Here is a 25,619-nt window from a genome sequence, read left to right as displayed (position 1 = left end):
ACATTTTTGACCTATAAAACCACTTATAATTTAATAAATGTAAGGTAGAGGTGTTTAAAGTCATACTGTGGGACATTCCAGACAGAGCAATGACATCTCCATGGAAACAATCAGGTGATAGACTCCCAACCGAAAAGTTACACAGTGAACCTTTATACGTAACTCAGTAAACATAACTATTTCTAGACACGTAAAAAGGACTCAAACCAAAATCACATTCAAAATAATAATACCAAACACAACATTTTCCATTCGAACGTGTGATATTTTCTGGCCCACAGACGCGGTAAAGAGAAACCCGCTTTAGCGTTGGCTCGTTTTAAGTTTATCAGCCATATTGGCAGGTTCAGCACTGCAGAAAATTGAGTGAGGAGAGGGAGCGTGTACTGAGGGAGAGACAGGTCTTCGGTAATAGGCTTCTAAAATACACTCGTACCGGCGAACCCAAGCTCTCAGTGACAGTTATCCCCTGCATATGTGAGGAGACCAGCCACTTGGCCTCAGGTCCCATTTATGTAACGGTAGAAGACAGATGTAGAGCATGGGAAACGTTGAAAATGCTGCTGTGTGCTTCTCTTGATAGTCGTGGCGGTTATGAGAGGGGAGACCTATTTTTATTTTATTTTATTACTGGGCTTAAAGGTCCAACATTACGGTATTTTCTAGGGATGTAACAATAACCAAAATATCGTGATATTGTATCGTCAAGTTCCTTTGCTTAAATGCACGGTTTTACAGTAGCAACAGCTTATAAACATCAGAAACTACATATCCCATGATTCATTTCAGTGCAAACAATATAAAGAAATATGTTTTTTACTCGAATTCTTAGGATTATGACAGAAATAATTCACACCAAAATCTTGTTAAGGTATTTTACGCACATCGTGATCATATCGTACCCAGAGATATCGGATATTGGATATCGTTACATTCCTAATCTCACGGTACAATATTTACTGCAATAGGCACATGGGCCAAATGCGGCCCTCAGACAAATTTTTCTTGGCCCTCAGACTTCCAGGTGAATTGGCCCAACTGACCTTGCATTAATTAAAACTGAACTTTTTACTGCAAGATTTTTGAAAATCTACTCTTGATAAAGCGAATATTTAGTGTGTGGTTTGAAGGATCTTAGCATGAATAAAGACTGATGGTTCATTCTAACGTGTTAAACATGCACATATTTCACTTATTCACTGTACTAAGCACAAGTTTATGACCTCGATCAGCCCTCTGCTTCTTCTGTGTTTAGGTATGTGGCCCTTGATGAAAAAGTTTGGACACCCCTGGTCTAATGTTATTGTAGATAGAACACGTGTCTGCTTTTAAAATATCGTGACAAAATTTTTTTGTGAATTATTTCCATCATAATCCCAAGAATTCAAGTAAAAAACGTATTTCTTTGTGTTGTTTGCACTAAAATGAATCATGGGATATGTAGTTTCTGATGTTTATGAGCTGTTGCTACTGTAAAACCATGCATTTAAGCAAAGAAACTTGTGATTTGATATATTATGACAGCCCATGATATTATTGTGAGACTTTTGACGATACAATATCACGATATTTTGTTTATTGTTACATCCTTAGTGTTTTCTGATCTATGTTATAATGTTTTCTCATCGCAAACAAACTTGGGAGTTGTGTTTTGTTTCATTCACACATGTTTAACACACAAACCCTGCATATTTAGGAGTTTATGTTCTCAAACTGAAAACACTGTTGGACCTTGTGACGTCATGTGGTGATACAGGAAGTGCTCCACTGTGTTTTTTAACTCCATGCACCTTCACTAGAATCATTTGGATGATTTCAGACCTGGAATTGCCGATGTAAAACGCTGCTGTTAATGTGAAAACTACCTCTTTGTGACTTCACAAGGAGGAACAGAGCATTTTGAGCTTTGTAGATGTAGACAGACTAATAATTTATTTTATTTATTCAATATTTTGCAGTGACGACCTGGCCAAGAGGCAGGATAAAACAGAAGCACAAACAGAACACACTCACACATCAACCATATCATCATCATAACAGTGAAGAGAGACATAACACAGTGAAACATTTGCAGATTAAAGATATAAAAGTGTAGTGATGGAGTTTGTAGAAGTCGACAGAAGTAAAAACGAACTAAGTTTTAAAGTCTGTTAAAGGTGGTTCCAGTCAGTTGCTGCAGAAAACTGAAATGAAGAGCGGCCCAAAGCTGTGAGAGCTTTAGGAATGATCAGGGTCAGGATCAGGGTCGGGGTCAGTGTATCAGTGAAGTGTGGGTCTGGAGCTGTGAATGTGCAGTAGCGAGCTGAGGTAGGACGAAGTTTTACCAGTTAAACAATCCGTGTATCATTCGTTCATTCGTTTTTCAATATAAAACCAAAAATAAGAAAACGAAAAAACAACAGTTTTCTTCGTTATTTGTCTCCAAAACCAAAATGAAAAAACGGATAATGATTAGTTTTTTCAGTTTTCGATTTTGTGTTTAAATGAAGAATGGAAAAAACGGATAACGGCCGTTTCCCGTTTACGTGACTTCCGTGACTGCGATGCCGGACTTTTGCACCGCGTACGGACTGAACTAGGACTGATCCAGGTCCAAGACCAGACCGGGACCAGAGCGGGACTGAGACCGAGACCAGACCGGGACCAGAGCGGGACTGAGACCGAGACCAGACCGGGACCAGAGCGGGACTGAGACCGGGACCAGACCGGGACCAGAGCGGGACTGAGACCGGGACCAGACCGGGACCAGGGCGAACTCCGAGCTTTGACTCTGAGCCTCCACGGGGTCCGAGCCTCAGCTTCGAGCTCCGGCCCTGCCGTGGGCTCTGAGCCTCCGCTCTGGTCCCGGTCTGGTCCCGGACCTGGTCCATTTGAACCAAAAGCTCTTAGTTCGATTCATTTTCGTTGGTGTGAATGCGTCAGTCGGATGCTTTGCACCACCTCGGAACCAGCCGCAGTTCTTGAGCGCGGAGGACCAGAGCAGCTCTGTCCCGGTCTCAGTCCTGCTCTGGTCTCGGTCTGGTCTCGGACCTGGATCCGTCCTGATTCAGTCCGTATGCGGTGAGACTGGGACCAGACCGGGACCAGAGCCCACGGCAGGGCCGGAGCTCGAAGCTGAGGCTCGGACTCCGTGGAGGCTCGGAGTCCGTCCTGGTCCTGGTCTGGTCCCGGTCTCAGTCCCGCTCTGGTCCCGGTCTCAGTCCCGCTCTGGTCCCGGTCTCAGTCCCGCTCTGGTCCCGGTCTGGTCCCGGTCTCAGTCCCGCTCTGGTCCCGGTCTCAGTCCCGCTCTGGTCTCGGACCTGGATCAGTCCCGGTTCAGTCCGTATGCGGTGCAAAAGTTCGGCATCGCAGTCATGGAAGTCACGTAAACGGGAAACGGCCGTTATCCGTTTTCTTATTTTTGGTTTTATATTGAAAAACGAATGAACGAATGATACACGGATTTTAAACATTTATAAACTGAAGAATAACCAGTGGGTTTGTCTGCGGCCACTTCACCAAGGAGTAAAGTGTGCAGGGATGGGTGGTAAATAATATAATAATAAAAGATTACTCAAAACATGTGTGAATGTAACGAAACACAACTCTACACTGCAAAAACTGGAGGGTTAAAATTTTAGGGTGACATATTTCAGAGTTGTTTTTAACACCAAAAGTGTTATTTTAACTGTTTGAAAGAGTTGATGTGGTTGAGGTTAATTCAACTTTCTCTAGTGTTAATTCAACTTCCTCTAGTGTTAATTCAACTTCCTCTAGTGTTAATTTAACTTCCTCTAGTGTTAATTCAGCTTCCTTTAGTGTTAATTTAACTTCCTCTAGTGTTAATTTAACTTCCTCTAGTGTTAATTCAACTTCCTCTAGTGTTAATTTAACTTCCTCTAGTGTTAATTCAACTTCCTCTAGTGTTAATTCAACTTCCTCTAGTGTTAATTCAACTTCCTCTAGTGTTAATTCAGCTTCCTCTAGTGTTAATTCAACTCCCCCTAGTGTTAATTCAACACCCTCTAGTGTTAATTCAAATTCTCTTAGTGTTAATTTGGCTCCTCCCATTCACCACTTCAAACTCTTGTGAGAGAAGACCAGTTTGAACCAGTTTTGGACATAATTTAATCTTAAATTAACTCAAATAAAGTAAGTGTTGTTTAGTGAAATCAGGATAACTCTACAAGTGTTATCCGTTTACTCTCAAAATATTAATTTCACTCTGGTTTTCGGGGTTAAACAGTGCCCAGTGTTACTTAATGAACATTTCCAAAAATGTTAAATTAACTCTAGAACAGATTGGACTCATATAAACTCTGAGAAAATGTTAAAGTCGATTCTGTGAGAGTCAATTTTAACGCTCTTCTTTTTGCTCTGTAGTCATGTTTTAATTTGGTTAACAACATTCTAACATGGCTTAAACGTCACAAGAGTTAAGTGCAGAGACAGAAGTAGGACAAGAAAAAAAAGCTGAAAATACGTCTCTATGGTCTTCTTGGTAGTTGTGACAGTTATAAGAAAAGAGCCTCGTTTTTATTACCGTGCGCTAATATTGGAATGAAAAAAAAAAGCTTAAAGGTTAAGGCTTAGAGCTTGTCTCCATGGAGGTGTTTTTACTTTAAGGAGGGTATTAAACTTGTCTGTCTCACTTTTAGTCAATGACAGACATTTTTATTGCTTGGAAACTATTGCCCCCCGTGGCATTTTACCTGCTTGTCTCCATGATAGATGCCTGGGTTTTAATGCCATAATGTGGAATATTCAAGGCAATGGAGACAAGCAGGTGGGTAATGCTTCATGAGAAAGGTTACATTCTGTTCATTTAAAGGGCCCATATGTCGTGTGGTGATACAGGAAGCGCTCCACTATGTTTTTAAACTCTATACACCTTGAGGAGATTTATTTGGATGGTGTCGGCTCTGGAATTGCCCATCACTAATGAATTAAAATTTAAAACTAGCTGTTAACTTGAAAACTACCACTTCATGACCTCACAAGGTAATTAATGAAGTAATTAATCTCAGTAAATCGCATAACAATATTTGCCTTACTCATTTACTCATTTTCTTCCTGAAGTCCGTCATTTGTTCGAGTTTGGGCCACTGACACGTCGGACCAGAACTGCTTCCGCCAACAGCTCCAGCAGTTTCTGTCCTCGCTGTGACATGTTTTGTGTTTAAATAGTATTGCAGGTTTTTTTTATTTATTTATGTTTATTAAGGACATCACAATCGCATTAGACAAGCCAGATGCATTGCTTTGAGTGTTTTAGCACAAGTGCTAGTTTTCAACACCTGTCCATATAAAAATATAAACTACATGCATAAAAACAAAAAGTACAAGACACATAAATTACATACAGATAAAATATATACAGTAGATTTTCAGTGGATGCAGTTTTGACTGGAAACATACAATAACTTTAATTTCCTTTCCACAGACTAGCCCCTTTAAAAGAGAACGAGGACTGACCAAGAGCCGTCCTGTACCTCGGAACAACACAATTACCACTAGTAGCGCCTCTTGTGTTCGCTCTGTGTGAACATTTTATGGTCCTGGCAAATTCTGAGTGTAATGGTGTATTGCGGTTAAGACACTTAAAAAATAATTTAAGATTGTTAAAATTAATAAAATTTTCAAAGTTAAAAAGTTGATGTTTCTTTGTAATTTCACAGTGGTGCCAGTTTTTGGGCTTTTTGTCAAGGATCTTAAGGGTCAGTTTGTATAATGAACAAAGCGGTTTTAATGTAGTTGAGGAGGCCTGGGACCATGAGGTGATACAATAAGACAGATGAGAGAAGATCATTGCGTTCATGAATAGTTTAGAAGTGTGGAGCGATAGATCTTTACGTATGAAACGAAAGCAACTGAGACTAATCTTAATCTTCTTCACCAAGTATTTTGTGTGACCGGTAAATTTTAAATTTTCATTTAGAATGAGGCCAAGGTATTTAACTTCACTGACGGCTTGAATTTTCTCATTGTGCATAGTCACTTCAAAGTCAAAGTTTTTTGTTTGTGTACGCACTGAAAAACAAAGAGAAACTGTTTTTTTCACATTCAAAGTCAGGTGTGACACACTAAGCCATTTTGAGACAAGTTGTAAGGTGCTTCTGTGATATGCGAACTCTTTTCTGCAGAGTTTGCAATAAATAACTACCCAGGCTGATGCCACCTAGTGCACTAGACGGTTTGAATGAATGCTGGAAGTTGTAGACCGAGCATCGGCCAGTGAGCGAAGAGCTGTGAAGCCATGACACAAAAGTAAACAAAGCGGTCGAGATGGATGTAGACGAAGCTGTACAGTCTGTCTAAACCTAACCCTGGCAACAATTCCCAAGATTGAGGATTTAAAGCCAGAGCAAAGAGAATGTTAAGGAAGACGTTATTGTCCTTCTTCCTACCGGATTTGGGAAAAGCTTAATATACCAGTTAGCCCTGTTAGTGGCACATTACCTACATCACGATCAAATAGCAGTGGCTGGTTAAATAAAAAAAGAACCCACCTACTCTTGAACAAACAAATCCTTATGCTGCGAGGTAAGACGGTTTCCATGAAGTGAAACCGGGCTGTTGAATCAGGCTAATAAACAATAATAAACCTTTGTCAATACTTCCATCGGGTAATTTTTTATTTTTTTAATTATTAAAAATGTACCGCCCAGGAGACCCAGGGTGCTTTCATGCTCCATTGTTTCTAGTCGTATCTGTGTGCGTCAGTATAATTGTCGTACCACGACACGGTGCACTGACAAACTTTTCACATTATCTGACATGCAAACTGTGATAAAACGCGTTTGTATTTTTAATGCATTATTTTCTTTGTAATTAATTGTAATTAAAGTGTTAATGTCCCACCCCTGCTTTACTTTTTTTATTTTTTTTTTATTAAGTTAGACAAATTATAATACACAAATTAATAGGCAATTTATAATAGTAAAAAAGAAAGAATACAATTGCATCTAGATCACAGGTGTCAAACATAAGGCCCGGGGACCAGATCCGGCCCTCCAAGACTTTTAATGTGGCCCTTGGGTGATTTTCTACTAAAATATTTTAATTATATTTTCTATTAATAATTTTCTGTGGTGTTTATCACAGCAGCGTCTCCAGCGTCTCTGTACGTGGCCCCTCCCACCAGAGCAGCACAAATGAAGACTTGTCTCTTTCCAAACGCTCTTAAAGGACGATCGTTTTGACTGTTGACCGTGACACCCTCATCAGAAAAATGTCCAACATGAGAAAAGTGGAGCCGAGTGCAGGATTTTACAACAAAAATTGACTTATTCCTGTTTACAGACAAGTTCATGTTCAAACTTTGTGTTGAAATTGAATTTTTCTTAAAGTTTCAGGTTGTTCATAATATTATAAACATATAATAAGAAAGAGTTCATCAATTAAAAAAGATTTCTGTAATAGATTTGCATTTTTCTGCACAAATATTTGAACTTATTGCTATTTTTGGGGTTTATATGACATGAGTTTTCTGATCCGGCCCCTTTAGGATCAAAGTAGGTTGGATACGGCCCCCGGACCAAAATGAGTTTGACACCCCTGATCTAGATGAAGAAAACAGGGCATTTTTGAGTTACTTTTCACCGGAAGTCGTCATCCGTTATTCCAAACATCTTCTGGTTTTGTGATGTAAGTGTGAATAGAGCCCATTGTTCTTTGTAAGTAACATTTCTTTTTCTTTTACTTTATTTTTAACTTTACATTACTGCATATCATCTCTATACTTGGGGATTCAAAACATGTACAATTTCAAATCATGTAGCCTCAACAAGAACGGCTTTACTAGCTCCTACTTGCATTACTTAGTTTTCCATCTCCCCCTCATATTAACAAACATCTTTTAACTAGACCGTCTTTCACTTTCCCACCTCTCCTCCAATAAACACTGCACCCAATCCCACCTATAAACCCGCCTTATAAACCTGTTTCTGCCTTCACACAAATAAACCCTCACCTTCACCTTACATTTCCGTACTTTAGATACAAAACGATTGGTAATATGTGACACGCTTTCATGTATTTACCAGAGCAAACGCCGTCTCCCTCGTTCTCTCTCCAGATGTCTTCACACCTGCCACGGCTGGTTACGTAAGCTTTAGATCTTAATGCGTCCTTATCGGCCACTCATGAAAAACCCACCGCAATTCACTCAAGTGGAATTACAGCTGTCCTTGCTTCACCTTGTCCTTTTTACTACTCGTTCCCATGTAGTTTATTCGCTGTCATGACTAATTGACATTTATTTTTTACGTATTCTAAGTGCTGATACAACTGAGAGCGTCTGACGGTTTATAATTCTGTATTTACGACGACGCGCAGTGATTCTTTGTCTATATATATTGTCGTATAACCCGACGGCGAAGGCGACTGGCTGTCTGAGGATCTAAGAATATTGAAAAGCCAGGGCCACTTAAGGTATTAACATTTCATTGTGAAGCGGGATCAGTCACAGTCACTCGAGTTAATTTTGTATTCTAGTTGTCACAGCCGGTTACCGTAATGTCGGTGCATGGATGGAAGTGGCCACAAGGTCAAAATGATAAAATATTGGTCTCTGATGTTGAGTTGTTGCGGTCAGAAAGTTGGCAGAGGAGTTAACGTCCTGTGTCCAAGCAAGAAGTTTGTGAGTTTGATTATTTTTTAAGTTTAGTTTACTTTATTTGGCTTTGTTTTGTTTTACATTTTGTTTACATACGTATGAACAAATTATCACTGCCTACCCCCATACTCCTTCCTTTTTTTCCTAATTTTTTGCTATTATCTGCTAGTAATCTGCAAGATTCAAAGACCTACTGAATGTTTTTGATGAGGAAACCCGCCCAGACGTGAGGAGAAACTCACAAACTCTGCACGGTAAAGCCCAGGACTCAAACCAGAACCTTCTAACTCTGAGGCATGAGCACTCGCCAATCATCAGAGAATAATTTAGCTCCATTAAGGGCCCATATTTCACTTTTTTTTTTGTGTGTATGCCATAATATTGTAGCCTGAGCTGGTTTCACTTTGTGGAAACAGTCTGACCTCACATCATTAGGATTCGTTCACTTGACGTTAGGCAGGTACTTTTTTATTTAACCAATCACTGCTATTTGGTCGTGACGTATGTAATGCGCCAAATCCTGTAGGAAGAAGGGAAATAACATCTTTCCACTTGATAAAATTCACCAAACATTCTCTTTGTTCCAGCTTTAAATCCTCGATCTCGGGAATCGTCGCCAACACAGAATGTCTGTCTTCGTCTACATCCATCTCGACCGTTTTGTTTACTGTTGTGCTGCACCACAAAAGGGACGCTTGAGTTTGGCGTCATGGCTTCGCAGCTCTTCGCTGATTGGCCAGGGTTCTTGTAAACTGTCTAGTGTATTCTGATTCCTGACCTAGTCGCTGGAGAGAAATGAAATTGAGAGGAGGCATTGGATGGACCTAGACCTACCTGGAGTTGCGTTTTGTTTCATTCACACGTTCACACATTCATAACACGCAGACCCTGCATATTTTGGCTGATTTCTTCTCTCAAACTGTAAACACTCTGTTCCACCTTGTGATGATACAGGAAGTGCTCTATGATGATTTTATACATCTTCACTAGAATCATTTGGATGATTTGAACCCTGGAATTGCCAATCTCTACTGAACAGAAAGTAAAAACAAATAGCTTTTAACTTGAAAAGTACCACTTCATGACATCACAAGGTGGAATAGAGCATTTTGAGCTTTAAAGATGAAGACAGCCTAATAATAAAGGGTTACTCAAACATGTGTGAATGGAACAAAACACAACTCTGCTTATGTTTTTGATGAGATAACAACATCATAACATGGCTTAAAACTCACAAGAGTCAGTTTTGCGTAATATAAGACCTTTATAAATAAAAACATGACTGAAGTTTATATATGTACATCTATTTTGACATGTATTTCAGTTTACACCTCTTAGTGTCAAATAAAATGTGCCCTTTTGTCATCGTAACTACCATTGCCTTTCAATGCCACAGAATTTCAGACTAAAATGTCTTCAGAATCTCTGTGTTTGTTGAACCTGAAGCTTCTCCCATGACTCCAGGTCAAATGTTGAGTTCCCAGATGTTTTGTTTATTACAGTGACTTTTGTTCCACTGGCCCAAGGTTGAAAGTTACATAGGTCTATAATGTCATTTCATACTTTTTCATTTGCGGAGCTGAGTCCACTCTCTCAACTTTCACTGAAAACTGAAAATAAGAAACTTGTGTGGAGCGAGCGAGATCAATAATGTTTTTAAGTTATTGTTGTTTTAACCGAGAGACCAGAGCGTTAGAAAATCAAGTTGGTTAATAATAGACAAGTCGTAATATTTAAATCATTACTCCTCTTAAAAAGTAAAAGAATGAACAAATAGTGGCTGTAGTACTATCTATACTACTACCACTTGCCATTGGACCATAAATTGAAAGGTCTGGGGAGTCTGCTACTTTGTCTAGAATGTTCCACAGTATAGATTAAACCCATCGATCACGAGGAAGAGAAGCAGGTTACATTACAGTCCAGATCTGTGGAGAGTCGCCTCTACTCACAGAAGGAATTATTGTGTTTTTGAGCAAAGCAAAAACGCGTATGAATAAATACCAGATGGAAATGTCAAACCATACCATGGAACATTCCAAGGCAGAGTAATGGCATCTCCATGGAGACATGAAGGTAGCAGGCCCTCCACCACAAAAGCTGCCCAGTGCATTATTATTAAAAAGATAAAGACACTGTTTGACAATGGTTAGTATAAATAAAATTGTAAAAAGAGACAAAAGAGCATAACATTGTGGATTCTCATGTCAGTCATAGTCTGAGGGTCTGTTTTTTTTTTTTTGCTTTATGGTCATTCGCAAACACTAATTTCTTTATTTTGGCTAAACAAATGATAATCTATGCTCCTCTTTAGTGTTGGCAGGGATCAGATTAGTCAAAAATTGTGTTAGTCCTGGTTTAGACCTGGTGACCCTCTGGAACCATCTAGACCAAATCGTGGTCAGATGGGTCGCAAGGTCACTGCATGTAGGTCTGCAATAAACATACATACATCTCTGCGTACCACCCCTTGCTCCTCACTTTTTCCAGTAGCAATGCCTTGCCTGTCAGTTTTCTGTGGGAAACAATGATTATTGTTTTTCCTTGTTTAAAACTTGAGTATTGTATTTTTCAAACTATAAGGCACACTTAAAATCCCTTAATTTTCAGAAAAATCAACAGTGCGCCTTATGTATTCATTCTGTCTGGTTGCGCTTACTGACCTCAAACCAATTTTCACATATTCCACTGAGTCGTGTCCTTTAGTCCGACAGAAGCTGAACCGCATCAGGGCACAAGGAGCGAGCTGTTTTTTAAAGCACTTACAGTTTATGCAAATAAGTCATGTGGTTTTAAGTTTCATTTCTTTCAAACGTAAACAAATGTGCACAAAGCTACATTAAACACATTATTACTCAATGTATATTTGATTCCTCCTCATAGAAAATAAAATAGTCTCAAGTGTCGTCCGTTTGATTCTCTTAATGTGCCTTATAATCCGGTGCACCTTATGTATGAAAATAGATGAGAGAATTCAACATAATTGATATTGCACCTTATAGTCTGAAAAATACGGTAATACTGGTAATGGTAATTGTTCAGAGAGACACGATCACTCAGTCAACAATAAATTAATTAATGGTCAATAATGGTCACACATTTATTTTGTGATTTACGAATAATGTCTGTTGACTTGCGTTGTGAAGATTTGTGACTTTTAAAATATGGATCCCCAGAAAAAAAGTTTGGGAAACACTGACTTAGCCGACCCTCCATCAAAAACGTTGCACATTGCACCTTTAACAAATCTCACTTCCAGCTCCCTCGGCGATGATACATATGTGTACAGACTTAACGCAGAGCTAACATCACTAACTCCCCACTAACAGTTATTAGTTGCGATTCCGCTGATGCACAGGAGAATAAGACGGGCCCGATGGTGCTGTCTCCTCTCTGAGTGTGTGGGTGCCTCTAACAAGCAAAGTTATGTCAGGCAGATCCGGAGAGTCTCGGAGTGGCCTTGAAGCCGAAAATTATCAGCTCTACAAGATAAACGCTTTACATCGGGGAAGAGCGCGTAAATTTACTCAGGAATGACACTTTTGTACTTTTCTGTTACAGAGTCTTCCTGCGGGCCATTAATCAGTATGCGGCGGTGCTCAGCAAAAAGTTCCTGGATCAGACGAGCTTTGAGTTACAGGTAAGTGGGGTTAATTTCAAAATATGTTTGAAGTAAAAGAGATTAAAAGTTCAGTGTGTAACTTTTCTAGCGGTGTTTATCTCATCTGCTTGTCTCCATGTGCTTTACTTGAAATATCACTATGCCATTAAACCATGGACTCTATAAAGAGGTGGAAAAAGTGAGTGTGGCTTCACCCGAACAGTCAAATGAAGCTCACTGAGGCAGGAAGTTATGGGGTGAATTTGGAGCTCTGTTGTTCTGTTTTAAGAATAGGAATTTATGTACAGACAAAATAACAACACCAGGATCATGTAGAGCGGGTCTGTCAAACACTTTTTTTTTTCCATGGAGATATTATTGCTTTGTGTGGAATGTTTCACAGTATGGCGTTAAACCTTTCTATCGTCACGGAGACCAAACCAGACCAAGTTACAGGCCAAATTAGGGCTGTCGCAATAACTGCAAAAATGATGTTGGGCCACCGCAATCACCGCACGTGACCAACGTGACCAACGTGACCGGACCCAGAGTCCTGCACGGGTCCATTTTTAGAGACCTGCACCCTCTCGGACGCGTTAACATTCCACTCATTACCGCCGGTGCCCATGATAACCCAGGACTAACCCAGGATTAAGGTGCGCCCGCATAGACCGTCGGGTGACCCCAGGCAAAAGGACCAGCACAGAGCTCTGCGCCGCACGGAGTTAAGTGCAGCTATGGCCCGATCGTACTTTGCGGACACCTGCTTCATGTGCTCGTGCTAGGGGCTCTCTCTCAAGTCCGCGGGTGCCCGAGCTGGTGCAGGACTCTGACCTGAACTGCCACAGTTAGAGCTGGAGAGGTACAGCGGCACTTGTTCCAAAGCCAAAAGTTACTTCTCCCACGTTACACACGCTATATCCACAGGACAACCAAAGTACATGTGCATCTGTGCAACCAGCACTTCATCGCAGAGAGTTTTCAGAGCCGCTAAAATATTATAACTCCGGGGGGTTGGGGGAATTTCACCTCAAGAGAAATTCCCTAAACGCAACAGCCCGAGATCAAATCTGTGGAGGCGACCCCGCTCACAATCAGAATGTTGTTTTTCTAGGTATTTTTGAGCTATAAAACCACCTGTAATTGAATAAATGTAAGGTAGAGCTGTTTAATGTCACACTGTGGAACATTCCGGGCAGAGCAATGACATTTCCATCGACAAAAGCAGGTGACGACCCCGTTCACACTCTCAAAAAGTTATCAGGGTTTTATTTTAGATCATAATTAACGTGTGAAACTGGGATCTGACCTAAGATTTTTAAACTCGCGTGCGTCTCTTGGGACTGGCGTTTGGCATTTCGTACCTATGGGTGGCATCCTTTGCTTGTTTCCATGGCGACGGATAAAGTTGAAGGCCATGCTCCTAAACATTATTATTTGGATGAAGCGATGTCTGTCTGATAATCTCCACAACAACACGAGACAACAAACATTATTCTTTCATGACGGCACTTGCATTTCTATCGATTTAGTCTGGACGATTAGAATTTTGAGAAGATTTAGGACTGATTGACGTTTTTCTTACTTCTATAAGCAGTTTCCTAACTTGTAACATCCCGAACTAAGTCTCGGGAACATCCGAATCCACAACAGAAATTGCAGACATAAAAAACTGTATAAAAAGAACTACAATTACGCCATAATGGACTGCAATTTCCCGAGCATTTGAGAGTACTTTAACCTTCTGCACCAGCTTTTCTTCAAGTGTGACATACAGCTGTGATTATGTCAGAAATAAACTTCTCCAAAGCTTTTAAGTCTTTTATGCATAAATTTGAAACATTTTAGAAGAGCTTTCACCTGAACATGTCCTAGATTTTTTGTTTTTTATTTATTTTGAAATGCCTTGGACAGTCAAGATCAGTAAATTTAAGCTTTTTGCAAAAAACATTCACACTCGTTTTCCCAAATTTGACATTTTTTTTAGGTTTAAAATTTGACTTTCTGGTTGGAAATTGTGATACATTAGGGAATTCTGTAAATGTTACCTGGCAACACTCCTCTAATGTACTCAGAAATGATTATCTCACAAATACAAAGTAAAGTTAATAAGTATATAATAAGTAAACACCTATATTTTGTTGAAATAATGACGAAAGTATCCGAAAAAATGTGGTTCAAAGACTGCTTACTATTTTGCTTTATTGCTTTATATATAAAAAACAAAATAGAAATATAAAAAGAAAAAGAAAAAATTGTGTTTCTTACTTGGAGAAATGTCCCATACTTTTGGATAGAATTCTCCCAATGTGATGTTTTTAACTATTTCCTGTAATTTTCCACATATTTTTTCTACTTTTCTTCACAAATTGCTTCTTGATTGGTGTGAAATTATTATTATTTATATTATAATTATAATAGTTATAATCCTACCAAAATAACTCAGAATTAGAAAATTATATATAAAAAAAATCTGTCATACACACTTTAAAGGTGCATTGTGTAACTTTTCTGGTGACGTCACCTGTTTGTTTCTATGGATATGTCATTACTGTGCCTGGAATGTTCCATAGTATGACATTAAACAGCTCTACTTTGCATTTACTCAATTACAGGTGGTTTTCTCCATAAACAAGAAAATATCCAGTCTTATTCTCCATAAAAGTCTGTAGTTTAGAAAGATTCTTGCACTAATTTGCCAGTTCATATTTCAAACTTTTTGTCAGTTCTTCAGGACAAACATGAACTTTGAAGAGAATTCTCTAATTAAAACATGAATCACAAATCTAATACCAATGGCAAAGCTTGTTTAAAGCTGCATCGTGCAACTTTTATGCCTTGAATGTTCCACAGTGTGACATTAAACAGCTCTGCTTTACATTTATTCTGTTACAAGTGGTTTTATAGCTCAAAAATACCTGGAAAAAACAGCATTCTGACTGTGAGCGGGGTCGCCTCTCCACAGATCTGACCTGTAACTTGGTCTGGTTTTGGTCTCCATGAAGATAGAAAGGTTTAATGCCATACTGTGAAACATTCCAGACAAAGCAATAACCTCTCCATGGAGAAAAGCATTTGACGGACCATCCACCAAAAAAGTTACACAATGCACCTTTAAGCAATTTGTGAGTGAAGTTATCTGTACAAAAGGCCACTAAGATACCACTAAAATTGTAGAGAGTAAGAAGTTGCCGATACCTCGATACAAAGGCCACGATACGATACATATCTCGATACAGAGCACTTTCGGTTCGATACGATATATTTCAAATCGATTCAATACGGTTCAATAAAAAATAAAGACTAAATCATGGCTGTGACACAAAAAGTCTTTGTTGAAACCACTTCTTGTGTAAAGTGAATAAGAAATAAACCCATTTTATTCATCAAAACAGTGAAAATGTCAAATGTGTTGCATGAATGAGTTTCTTCCCTCAACAAAAACTGTAGCTCTGTAACAAAATAATCCAGTCAAATATACCAAAAAATACTCTTGGCAATATATCGATACAGCAGCCCACGATATCGATACTATATCATCACATTAAACGATACGATAGAGAGAGAAATGAAGTAACAGCAAGGTAAAACAAAATACTCCATAAATCGTGTTCATTTTGCCCTATGAAGTTACAGTGACAGCGCTAGACACTTTTAGGTGAATTTAACCGTTATGTTCTTATCAGTTGTCAAAATCCTAATTGCTTTTCCTGTCACTCAAAAGGGAATATTGTTTAAAATGCGTGGCTATTCATTATGATAATTTATCACAGCTAGAATATGTGTGTTTTCCAAGGTATTTTTGTGCCATAAAGAAACCTGCAGAAATGAATGTAAGATCGATAAGTTTAATGCCGTACCGAGGTCTGTTCATGGCCGTGCAGTAAAATCTCCATGGAGACAAGTTGGGGACGCACACTACACGAGAAAAGTTATATAATTTATCTTTTAAGCATGACAAAACTGGATTAGGATAGAATGCAGGATAAAAAATAAAGCAGGGAGGAACCTTGATGTATTGTCATATAACATGTATTGCAAAAGTTGATATAAAGTAAGAGATACAAGGTTCGCACGGTCATGGAAATCCTGGAAAAGTCATGGAATTTTAGAATCTCTTTCACACAATTACATCATTCTGTTAAGTTATTATTAGGCTATTATGATTTTTTCTGAACGTCTGCGCCTTTTGTTTAAAAAAGACGATAATAAAAACCAAACCATAAGGTGAGTGGAAAGGGTTAACATTTCATATTTAGATGCAAAAGTCTGATCAATTCTACACAAGTAGGTGCTTTAAAGTCAGGGAAAATTCACTTTAGGTCATGAAAAAGTCATGGAAAAGTTTAGAAATTTTGTCACTGGAAAAAAAAGTAGGAACCCCGGAGATAGAGACATTATTATGACACTTAAACTTTTAAAAAAAAAGGTTTTCAGTGATGACATTTTCAACTTACAGGTGAACTATAACTTCTTGTTTCCATGGAAATATTACTCCTTTGCCCAAAAGTGCTAAAATCTGTCTCTGCCACGTGGCCTAAGTTACAAGCCAGATCTGTGGAGAGTTGATAAAAATGCATGTTTTTCAAGTACCGTAAATTCCGGACTATAAGCCGCTACTGTTTTGGTCACACTTTGAACCCTGCGAACGAATAAAATGATGTGGCGAATAAATAGACGGATTATTTTTTTTGTTTGGCACATTGTCCATTCATATATACGGTCAAAACGCCGCTGTCTGTGCGATTTACACATGGATCTAGGGTTAACACGAAGTTCCTACACGAGCTAGTGATATTGTCAGTGGCACTCAAACAGTTTATCGCCGTGTGATAAAATAAATTATGCTGCTAAATTAACATTAGTGAGGGGGATACGTCTTACCTGTATGCGTAAATGATGAGAAGAAAAATCGATGGTGAGGTTTTGGTGACGAACTGACTCAATGCAAAAAGACGACAAAATCTTTCAGAGGCGATAAAAGCAGACGGCGCGAACTTAATAACGTTCTTGAAGACGTGGACACCTGCGGCTTATATTCAGGTGCGGCCTATATATGTACAATTTTAACATTTAGTTAACATTTTTTTGATGCGGCTTATATTCAGGTGTGCTCTATAGTCTGGATTTTACGGTAAACATCTTTAGTTGAATGAATGATCTCACTCAGAACATTTTATTTTATTTTTTTAGTTTAGTTTAGCTTTTAATTAAAACCTTTACCTTTCTTTTATTTATTTATTTTAACACTACATTTTTAGTATTACTATAACTAGGGATGTAACGATATCCAAATCTCTCAGTACGATATTATCACGATATTTATTGCGATATTTTGAAGAGGCTAATATAATTGTAGAAGGGACACTTTTTTGCTTTTAAAATACCTTGACAAGATTGTGGTGTGAATTATTTCCGTTATAATCCCAAGAATTCAAGTAAAAAACATATTTCTTCATGTTGTCTGCACTGAAATGAATCATGGGATATGTAGTTCCCTATGTTTATAAGCTGTTGCTACTATAAAAACCTGCATTTAAGCGAAGGAACTTGTAATTCGATATATTGTGACAGCCCACGATATTATTGTGAGACTTTACGATACAATATCACGATATTTCGGTTATTGTTACATCCTTAACTATAAACTTTAGGAGGTTTATGTTTCTTTCTGTTGTAGTAAATGTATGAAAAGGTGTCGAAAAAGTTACACAGTGGACTTTCAAGATGCATAAATTAAATATATATTTGCTTTATTTGATATTTATTATGTTAAAAATCTTAAATGTCACATCCCACCTTTAGCATTTCATGTTTTTCCAGCTGTATATCGTCTTACGTCTCTTGTTTATCCCCTTTTTGCTCACTCCAGTCTCCGTGTTTTTTCTTATTTCCTGTTTTTCCGGATCAGCTGTGGAACAACTACTTCCACCTCGCGGTCGCCTTCCTCACCCAGGACTCCCTTCAGCTGGAAAACTTCTCAAGCGATAAAAGAGCCAAGATCTTCCACAAGTGAGTACAAAAACCCACTTTGAACCCACATGACGTCCTCCCTGCACTCCCAGCCTGTGTTTTATAATTCAGTAACACGGCAAAGTCTCTCAAGGAATCTCCCATGGCTCGTGGAGAGGCAGTTTTGAACAAAGACATAACTTGGGGACAAAAGAATCGACTTTTTCTTTCAAATCATCAGTGTTGAGAAGTTGTGAATTCCCTTTTGAATTCAAGTCAAAACTCGAGCTAAAATGGTTGGTGGTTTACACGCTACAAAGATGTTTTTTTTCTTCACTCCCACATGGCTCGAGTTGAAATCCCAGTCCATTTAAACATTTATTTCTATTGATTTTTGGGTAAGACCTAAGTTCAGCTGGGGGAATTGTTGAGTGGTTTTGTACAACTGAAATCGACGAAATGGATAATGCGTAATAGGAAATTCAAGGGGCACACTCTGCTAATCTAGTCCTGATTCTTATTCTGATTGCACTGATGTTACTAAAGTTATTGTACAAAATATTCTGCTCAGGTGCAGTCCGAAGTAAAAATTTTAGTTGTTTTTTTTTTACATTATTTAAAGGTTCTATATCACGTAAAATGAGTCATGTTATAATGTTGTTAACTCCTCAAAAACAAACCTGGAGTCGTGTTTTGTTTCATCTCCAAAGCTCAAAATGCTCTATTCCACCTTGTGATGTCATGCAGCGGTACCTTTTACGTTTTGTTCAGTAGAGATTCCCAGTTCCAGGCCTGAAATTATCCAAATGATTCTAGTGAAGGTGTGTGGAGTTTAAAATCACAGTGGAGCACTTCCTCTATTACTGCATGACATCACAAGGTGGAACAGGGTGTTTTCAGTTCAGTTTCAGAGAAGAACTCATGCTAAATATGCTGAATTTGTGTGTTAAACGTGTGTAAATGAAACAAAACACAATCCTGTTAGTAGTTTTACTGTGAGTTTTTTTGTGTTTTGTCTTGTTTTTTTCAATTAGGTTTCCCTATTTTTGACCAGTTTGGTACTTTATAAATAAAGTTGGTATGGTAAAAATAGGGAGGCCTCATTAAAAAAAAAAAAAGACAAAACAATAAAATGGTAAAACTACTAGCAGAGGATTGGCTTTCAAATTTAAAAAAATCTGAAATGTCCAAGAAACCTGGAATATTTCTGATGTAAAACTGAGACAAATCAATGGTTTTGGAGAAATCTGTTGGGACAGGGTAGCCTGATTCAACAGCCGGTTTCACTTTAAGGAAACCATCTGACCTCACAGCATTTGGATTAATTTGCTCGACGGTAGGTGGGTACTTTTTTTAATTTAACCAATCGCTGCTATTTGGTCGTGATGTACGTAATGCACCAAATCCGTAGGAAGAAGGGCAATAACGTCTTTCCCCTTGATAAAATTCACCAAACATTCTCTTTGTTCTGGCTTTAAATCCTCGATCTCTGGAATCGTTGGCAACACAGAATGTCTGTCTTCATCTACATCCACCTCCACGGCTTTGTTTACTGTTGTGTTGTACCATAAAAGGGACCCAGACAGACGCGTGAGTTTGACGTCATGGCTTCACAGCTCTTCGCTGATTGGTCGTTGTGCGGTCTACAACTTCTGGGGTTCTTGCAAATCGTCTAGTGCAGGGGTCTCCAACCTGTAGCTCAGGAGCTACCAGTAGCTCTCCACCCCCTTCCAAATAGCTCGCCAAGGGATTTCTGAATTCTGTGTATTGTGCTAAATAAGTAAAATTTTATTATTTGTAACTGTGCATTAAAAATAGATAATGGTTTATGTTTATAGCCATCTTACTGGTTCTTATCTACACTCAATTTCTTTGCGACTGCTATAATTAGTACAGTAGCTCTTTGACATTTTGGTTTTGTAAAAGTAGCTCACTGGAGGAAAAAGGTTAGAGACTCCTAGGTCTAGTGTATTCTCGATTCCTGACCTAATTGCTGGAGAGAAATGAAACTGAGCAGAGGCACTAGGTGGGACCAGTCTGGCTACTGGGACAGAGGACTCAGGACTCAGAACTGGGACTGTCCCGTATAAATAGGCCTGTCTGGTAGAGGTAAGATCTTAAAATGTCAATCATTACTTCGGGTCGGGTCGGGCTCGGGCTTCAAATAAATATATGTTTATAAAATGTATGCTAAAACGATGTGTGGATACTAAACTAAGGAATACTTGTTATAAAATAAATAATATGGATAAAACAGAGAAGTAATGTAATGTAATTGCTATTTAACTACTAAACAGGATCCGCAGAGCCAGAGCTCTGCACACGTGAACGCCCCCTCTTAATTTAATAATCTTCCCCTCCGCAAGTCTGCATCTATTTTGACCTGGTGTCCCCAATATGGAGGAGCAAGAAGTTAAACTAAAGGCAGGAGAACTGAAAAGACAAACACGCACCGGTAAGAGTGAGGTGTGGAAAAGCTTCAAATTGATTGTTGAAAATGCTACAGAAACTTGCGTTGGCTTCGCTGAATGTCGTCAATGTGGCGCTTTGCTTTCATACGAGAGCAAAAAAGACTGGCACCTCGACGCTGAGCACTGCTCCTCCTCCCGAGTCCTCACAAATAAAATATATGACATTTCGGGTTTGCTTCGGGCTCGGGCCTGCAAATCAAGTTAATTGGTCGGGCTCGGGCCAGGTTGGGCTTTAATACCCGCGGGCCGGGTCGGGTCGGGCTGGATTTTTTAGTCCCGATCTCACCTCTACTGTCTGGTCACCTTACCAATATTTTAAATTCGTTTTCTCCTGGACAGTTCTTCTCTTGTTTGTCCATTGCTTTATTATCTTTCCCTGATAACCTCCCACACAGTGACAGAACACAGAGTCACTCCCTCCACACCATTTTTCCTCTTGTCATCCTCCCCTTTTCGTGAAAACTGCAAACAAAACACTGGCACGGCGAAAAGCTGATGTCTGCCCCGCGCTATTTCAAGCCTGCTTATTTGACATCCCCAAATACGCCATTCAAATGCACCCTGGCCGCATCCAAGCTCCAACACGGAACGTATCAAGGTCTCTTTCACCTTTCCTCCCCGCTTGTCTATTTCTGTTTTGCACACACCCACCTCTGACTTCAACCTTGCTCACTTTGCATCTGGCTTTTCCTTTGTACGAGAGTATGAACAGCGTGATTCCTGCCAGCAACGCCAATTATAGCGCCATAGCGGGGATCACGGGTGCGAAAGCCGAGTCGCGAGGGCATCAAAGCGCCTCGTGAGCCGGTTTATTTGTGGTGACGCAAATCTGGCAGCAATTGGCGATGTTATAGGCGAGCACAAGCGTTCTTATGACGTCTTTCTCGGCGGGGGTCTGAAAGTGCTGTCTCAAAAATGTGAGAAACTGAACAGAACTGGTTCATTTCAAACGATTTGCAGCGCTTCAGAGTTATTCCTCACTTAAATTATGCATTTGCCATCACAGGGAAACTAACGACAACCGGCATGCTGACCTCGCACTTCCTGATTATCGAGCAATAAAACGCGTATATTTACGTGCAGTATGCAGTGGGTTTATTTTAGTCTCAAAAGCTTAAAGGTGCACCGTGTAACTTTGTCTAATGCTTTTCTCCATGGAGATGTTATTGCTTTGTCTGGAATGTTCCACAGTATGGCATTAAACCTTTCTATCATCATGGAGAACAAACCAGACCAAGTTACAGGTCTGATCTGGGGAGAGGCGACCCCGCTCTCTGTCAGAATGCATGTAATTTTTAGGTATTTTATAGCTATAAAACCACCTCTAATTGAATAAATGTAATGTAGATCTGTTTGATGTCACACTGTGGAACATTCCAGGCAAACCAGTGACATTTGCTGGACATTAGGTGTGTTTTTTGACTCTCAGCTCCAATGAAGCTAGCATTAAAATTTGTCTGCTCAAGAATTAGTCAGCGTCTCAATTTTTTAAGACGGTTTAGGTTGCGTGGAGTGTGTGAAGAATCCCTCAGTCGTCCAGGTAGAAACCATGAGGAGAAAAATTCAGTTTGTCGACTGGACAAAAGTTAGTTTGGTCGAAGATGTTTCGCAGCTCATCCAAGGTGCTTCTTCAGATCTGAACTTCTTCAGTTCTAGAACTGAAGAAGCAGCTTGGATGAGCTGCGAAACGTCTTCGACCAAACTAACTTTTGTCCAGTCGACAAACTGAATTTTTCTCCTCGTTGTATGGAGTGGATACAAATGTAATGCTGATGTTTTGCACAGTATGCTCGGAATCATTTTTATGTTATGGCATGTCAACATGGTTTGGTAACCTGTCAGTCAAACTTAAATCACAGCTTTTTACCTTGACTAAAAGAGCGGGTAAAATAATGGGTACGGCCGCTCGCTCACTTCAGCTAATTTTTGTGAAGACTGTTAGGAAGCTCAGCAGGAAAGTGACCGGTGACCCAACCCATGTTCTTCACAGTCAGTTTGAGTTGATTCTTTTGTGCCATTAGCCTTTAATCTGCTAAACTCAGAGAGTGCAGTTAAAAAAATTAAAGTAAAAGGCTTAGGGAATGTGCGATTATTAATAGAATAGAAGATAGTGTAGGGTTTGCCTGTGAAGAGTGTCTTAAAGGTCCTGTTGGTGTGACACTCCTGGTCATACTTGGTCTCTTATTTATTTAGGTTCTATGGTGGATGTTTGTGTGGTGCTTTTATTGTTGTATTGTCCTGTCTTTTGATAAAGCATGTGATCCCCTGTCCCAAGACACATTTCTTCCATGGGAGACAGTAAAAGGATTATTTTATGTTATATCTATAGAAATAAGAAGTTGACAGACCCCCCCTAATTCAGACTCAGTTCATGTGTAATTCTTTCTGGTCAGTTTTAAAATTTCTTCATGAACACAGTATCTTTTCAGTTCTTTTCCATCTTAATTTCACTAGTTCTAATTAAAATGCAATACTTTTTTAGTAGATTGTGTTTTGTTTTTCTTTACATTTGGCGGTAAGATAATTCTACAGCCATAGTTACCCTTGAGCAACCTCACGCTGCAAGCTAAAACAAGTTTTCAAAGATTTGATTAATTAGTGATAACAATATAACACTGATGCTACACATTTATTTAAACAAAAGCATGCATTTTCTCATTTTATTACTGTAGAATTTTGTTGTTTAGTTAATTGGCTGTTGTGGGCTCTTGTGATTGGGTAAGAATTTTAACTAGATTGGTTCCCAACAGATACAGAGATACAGAACCTTTTGTCAGTCTGGATTTGCCAAGTTACTTAGGTTAGGTTACTTTTACTTACTTGTAGGTTGCTTTACCGGATAACAGCGATGTAGAAGTTTGTAGCAGATTTCTTTGCTTGTTGGTGATGAGATATTTGTGAGATCCAAACATGTCCAAACATTTTTCCATGGAATATTGTCAGTAGACTCCAGAGCACGAGTAGGGCTCTGTTTGGGAGGTGCACTTGTGGTGATAGTCGCTCTTTTTCTGCGGTGACTCATTATAAGTCAAGTTTAATTGAATTTCTCAAAGTTTGGTGCAGCGTCTTCACTCACGCCTGCTCAAGTCGACATCTTCAGGTGCGGCCCTGTCCTGCCGCTTCCCCAGTTTAGGCTCCTGGCTCCACTAATGACATCACTCTGTTACAGCCAATGAAATAGCGGCAGGCCCTGTAACCATGTCGTCATCATCACTGAACACATCTCAGAACGTCTAATAAACAAAATGTGAACTAAAACATGCTAAATTAATACTACTGAGTTTGGAAAATATCGGAATAAATGTATATGTTTGTGTATTAAAATACAACGGGACTATTTTGTCTTCCCCAAATATTGGTTGTGACATGTCCCCACTGTCACTATGCAAACCTGCACACTTGGATGTGACTGCCGATCTGCCAGTCTGTCAGCCTCACTTTATAAAGTGTCTTGCTCAGTGACACAGTAATCTCATGTACATGTCTGCAATGAGGTGGAACTGCCAACTTTCCAGGTCTAGGACAGCCACCATGACTCCTAAACCCAAAGTAAAGTGTCTTGCCAAAGGACAGAACACTACTATGCACTAAAAGGAGAGGGAATTGAACTACCAACTCCAGATTTTTACTCATTTTAACCCTTTTGCAGTGATCCAAAGTTATTGCTCGTTTAATTTATGCATTTAAAACATCGTAATTACTCACCGCAATGACTTTATAAGCACTTTTCACAACTCTCAGAGACCAGGTAATGTTGCAACTAGCATGCTAATGTGCACTTCCTGATTATCGAACAATGAAAAGCTGTATAATTAGATGCAAACATTATACAGCAGACTTATTTTGACCTCAAGAGCTGCTTATACAACATATCTGTACTGCGGTAAGACAGATTTTCGCTTAAATACATGGATATTTCTTTTTTAAAATCTCGTACATGACTTTTATTTGAACAGCGTGACTGTAATTAAATGGTCAGTTACTCTACACACTCGGCTCCCACTCTTTTCTCTTTTCTTGTATCGACTTTTCTCGCATGTCCTGGAGCTGCTGTTATGACACGCGCGTCACACGGTTGACAGGCAGGGGGCAGTGTCATTGCCGATTTCCCTGTCGCCGTCTCAGTTAACATATTGTAACTCGCGCGCTTCGGGCTTCGGGCTTTGGGCTTTGAGCACGTCTCAGGCCTGACCGCTGCCCGTCAATCATGTCTCCTCTCCCATGTCCGTACAGTAGTCGCCACGTCTGGAGCAAGAACATTTCTCTACATCCAGCTGTCATATTACATCATAGTACTGGATATTGTGTATTTTTTAAGGTGAAGGCTCTGTACATTTTTGCTTATTTCGTATAGAATTGAACAAGAAATACAGTGTCTTCAGTATTACCGTGTGGTCTTACATTAGTTCTAATTTAGATCAAGATCAGGAAAAGACCAATTTTGTCCAAAAGAAGACCAATTTTGTCCCATTTATATGATTTTAAAAAATAGACACCAACCAAGTTCCTACATTACGTAAAATTGACTCTTGTGAGCTTTAAGACATGTTAGAATATTTTTTCTTCATCGAAAACAGATCTGGAGTTGTGTTTTGTTTCATTCACCCATGTTTGAGTAATCTTTTGTTATTAGTCTGTCTACATCTCCAAAGCACAAAATGCTCTGTTCCACCTTGTTATGATGTTTTAATGTTTGCAGCTATTTTTTTTAACCTTTATTTCAGTGGAGATGGGCAATTCCAGATCTGAAATCATCCAAATGATTCTCGGGAAGGTGGATGGAGTTTAAAAACACAGTGGAGCACTTCAATCCGTGTATCATTCGTTCATTCGTTTTTCAATATAAAACCAAAAATAAGAAAACGAAAAAACAACAGTTTTCTTCGTTATTTGTCTCCAAAACCAAAATGAAAAAACGGATAACGATTCGTTTTTTCAGTTTTCGATTTTGTGTTTAAATGAAGAATGGAAAAAACGGATAACGGCCATTTCCCGTTTA

At 39.2% G+C, this 25,619-nt stretch overlaps 1 protein-coding gene across 1 annotated transcript in view; it reads left to right on the top strand.

Annotated features, from left to right (window-relative positions):
• Positions 1-25,619, top strand: part of dock1 (dedicator of cytokinesis 1) — a 708,121-nt gene that overhangs the window by 527,543 nt on the left and 154,959 nt on the right. Inside the window, exons 30-31 of the mRNA XM_055150424.1 lie at positions 12,158-12,236; positions 18,109-18,209. Of these exons, the coding sequence (XP_055006399.1) occupies positions 12,158-12,236; positions 18,109-18,209 (180 nt within the window). The remainder of the gene's footprint in view (positions 1-12,157; positions 12,237-18,108; positions 18,210-25,619) is intronic.

This window comes from Boleophthalmus pectinirostris, unplaced genomic scaffold (assembly GCF_026225935.1).
Source record: "Boleophthalmus pectinirostris isolate CB_2022bp ecotype Guang Dong unplaced genomic scaffold, ASM2622593v1 HiC_scaffold_14, whole genome shotgun sequence".
Classification (NCBI taxonomy): Eukaryota; Metazoa; Chordata; class Actinopteri; order Gobiiformes; family Gobiidae; genus Boleophthalmus; species Boleophthalmus pectinirostris.
Note: the sequence above shows the minus strand (reverse complement) of the source record. Positions and strands in the feature narration are given on the sequence as shown.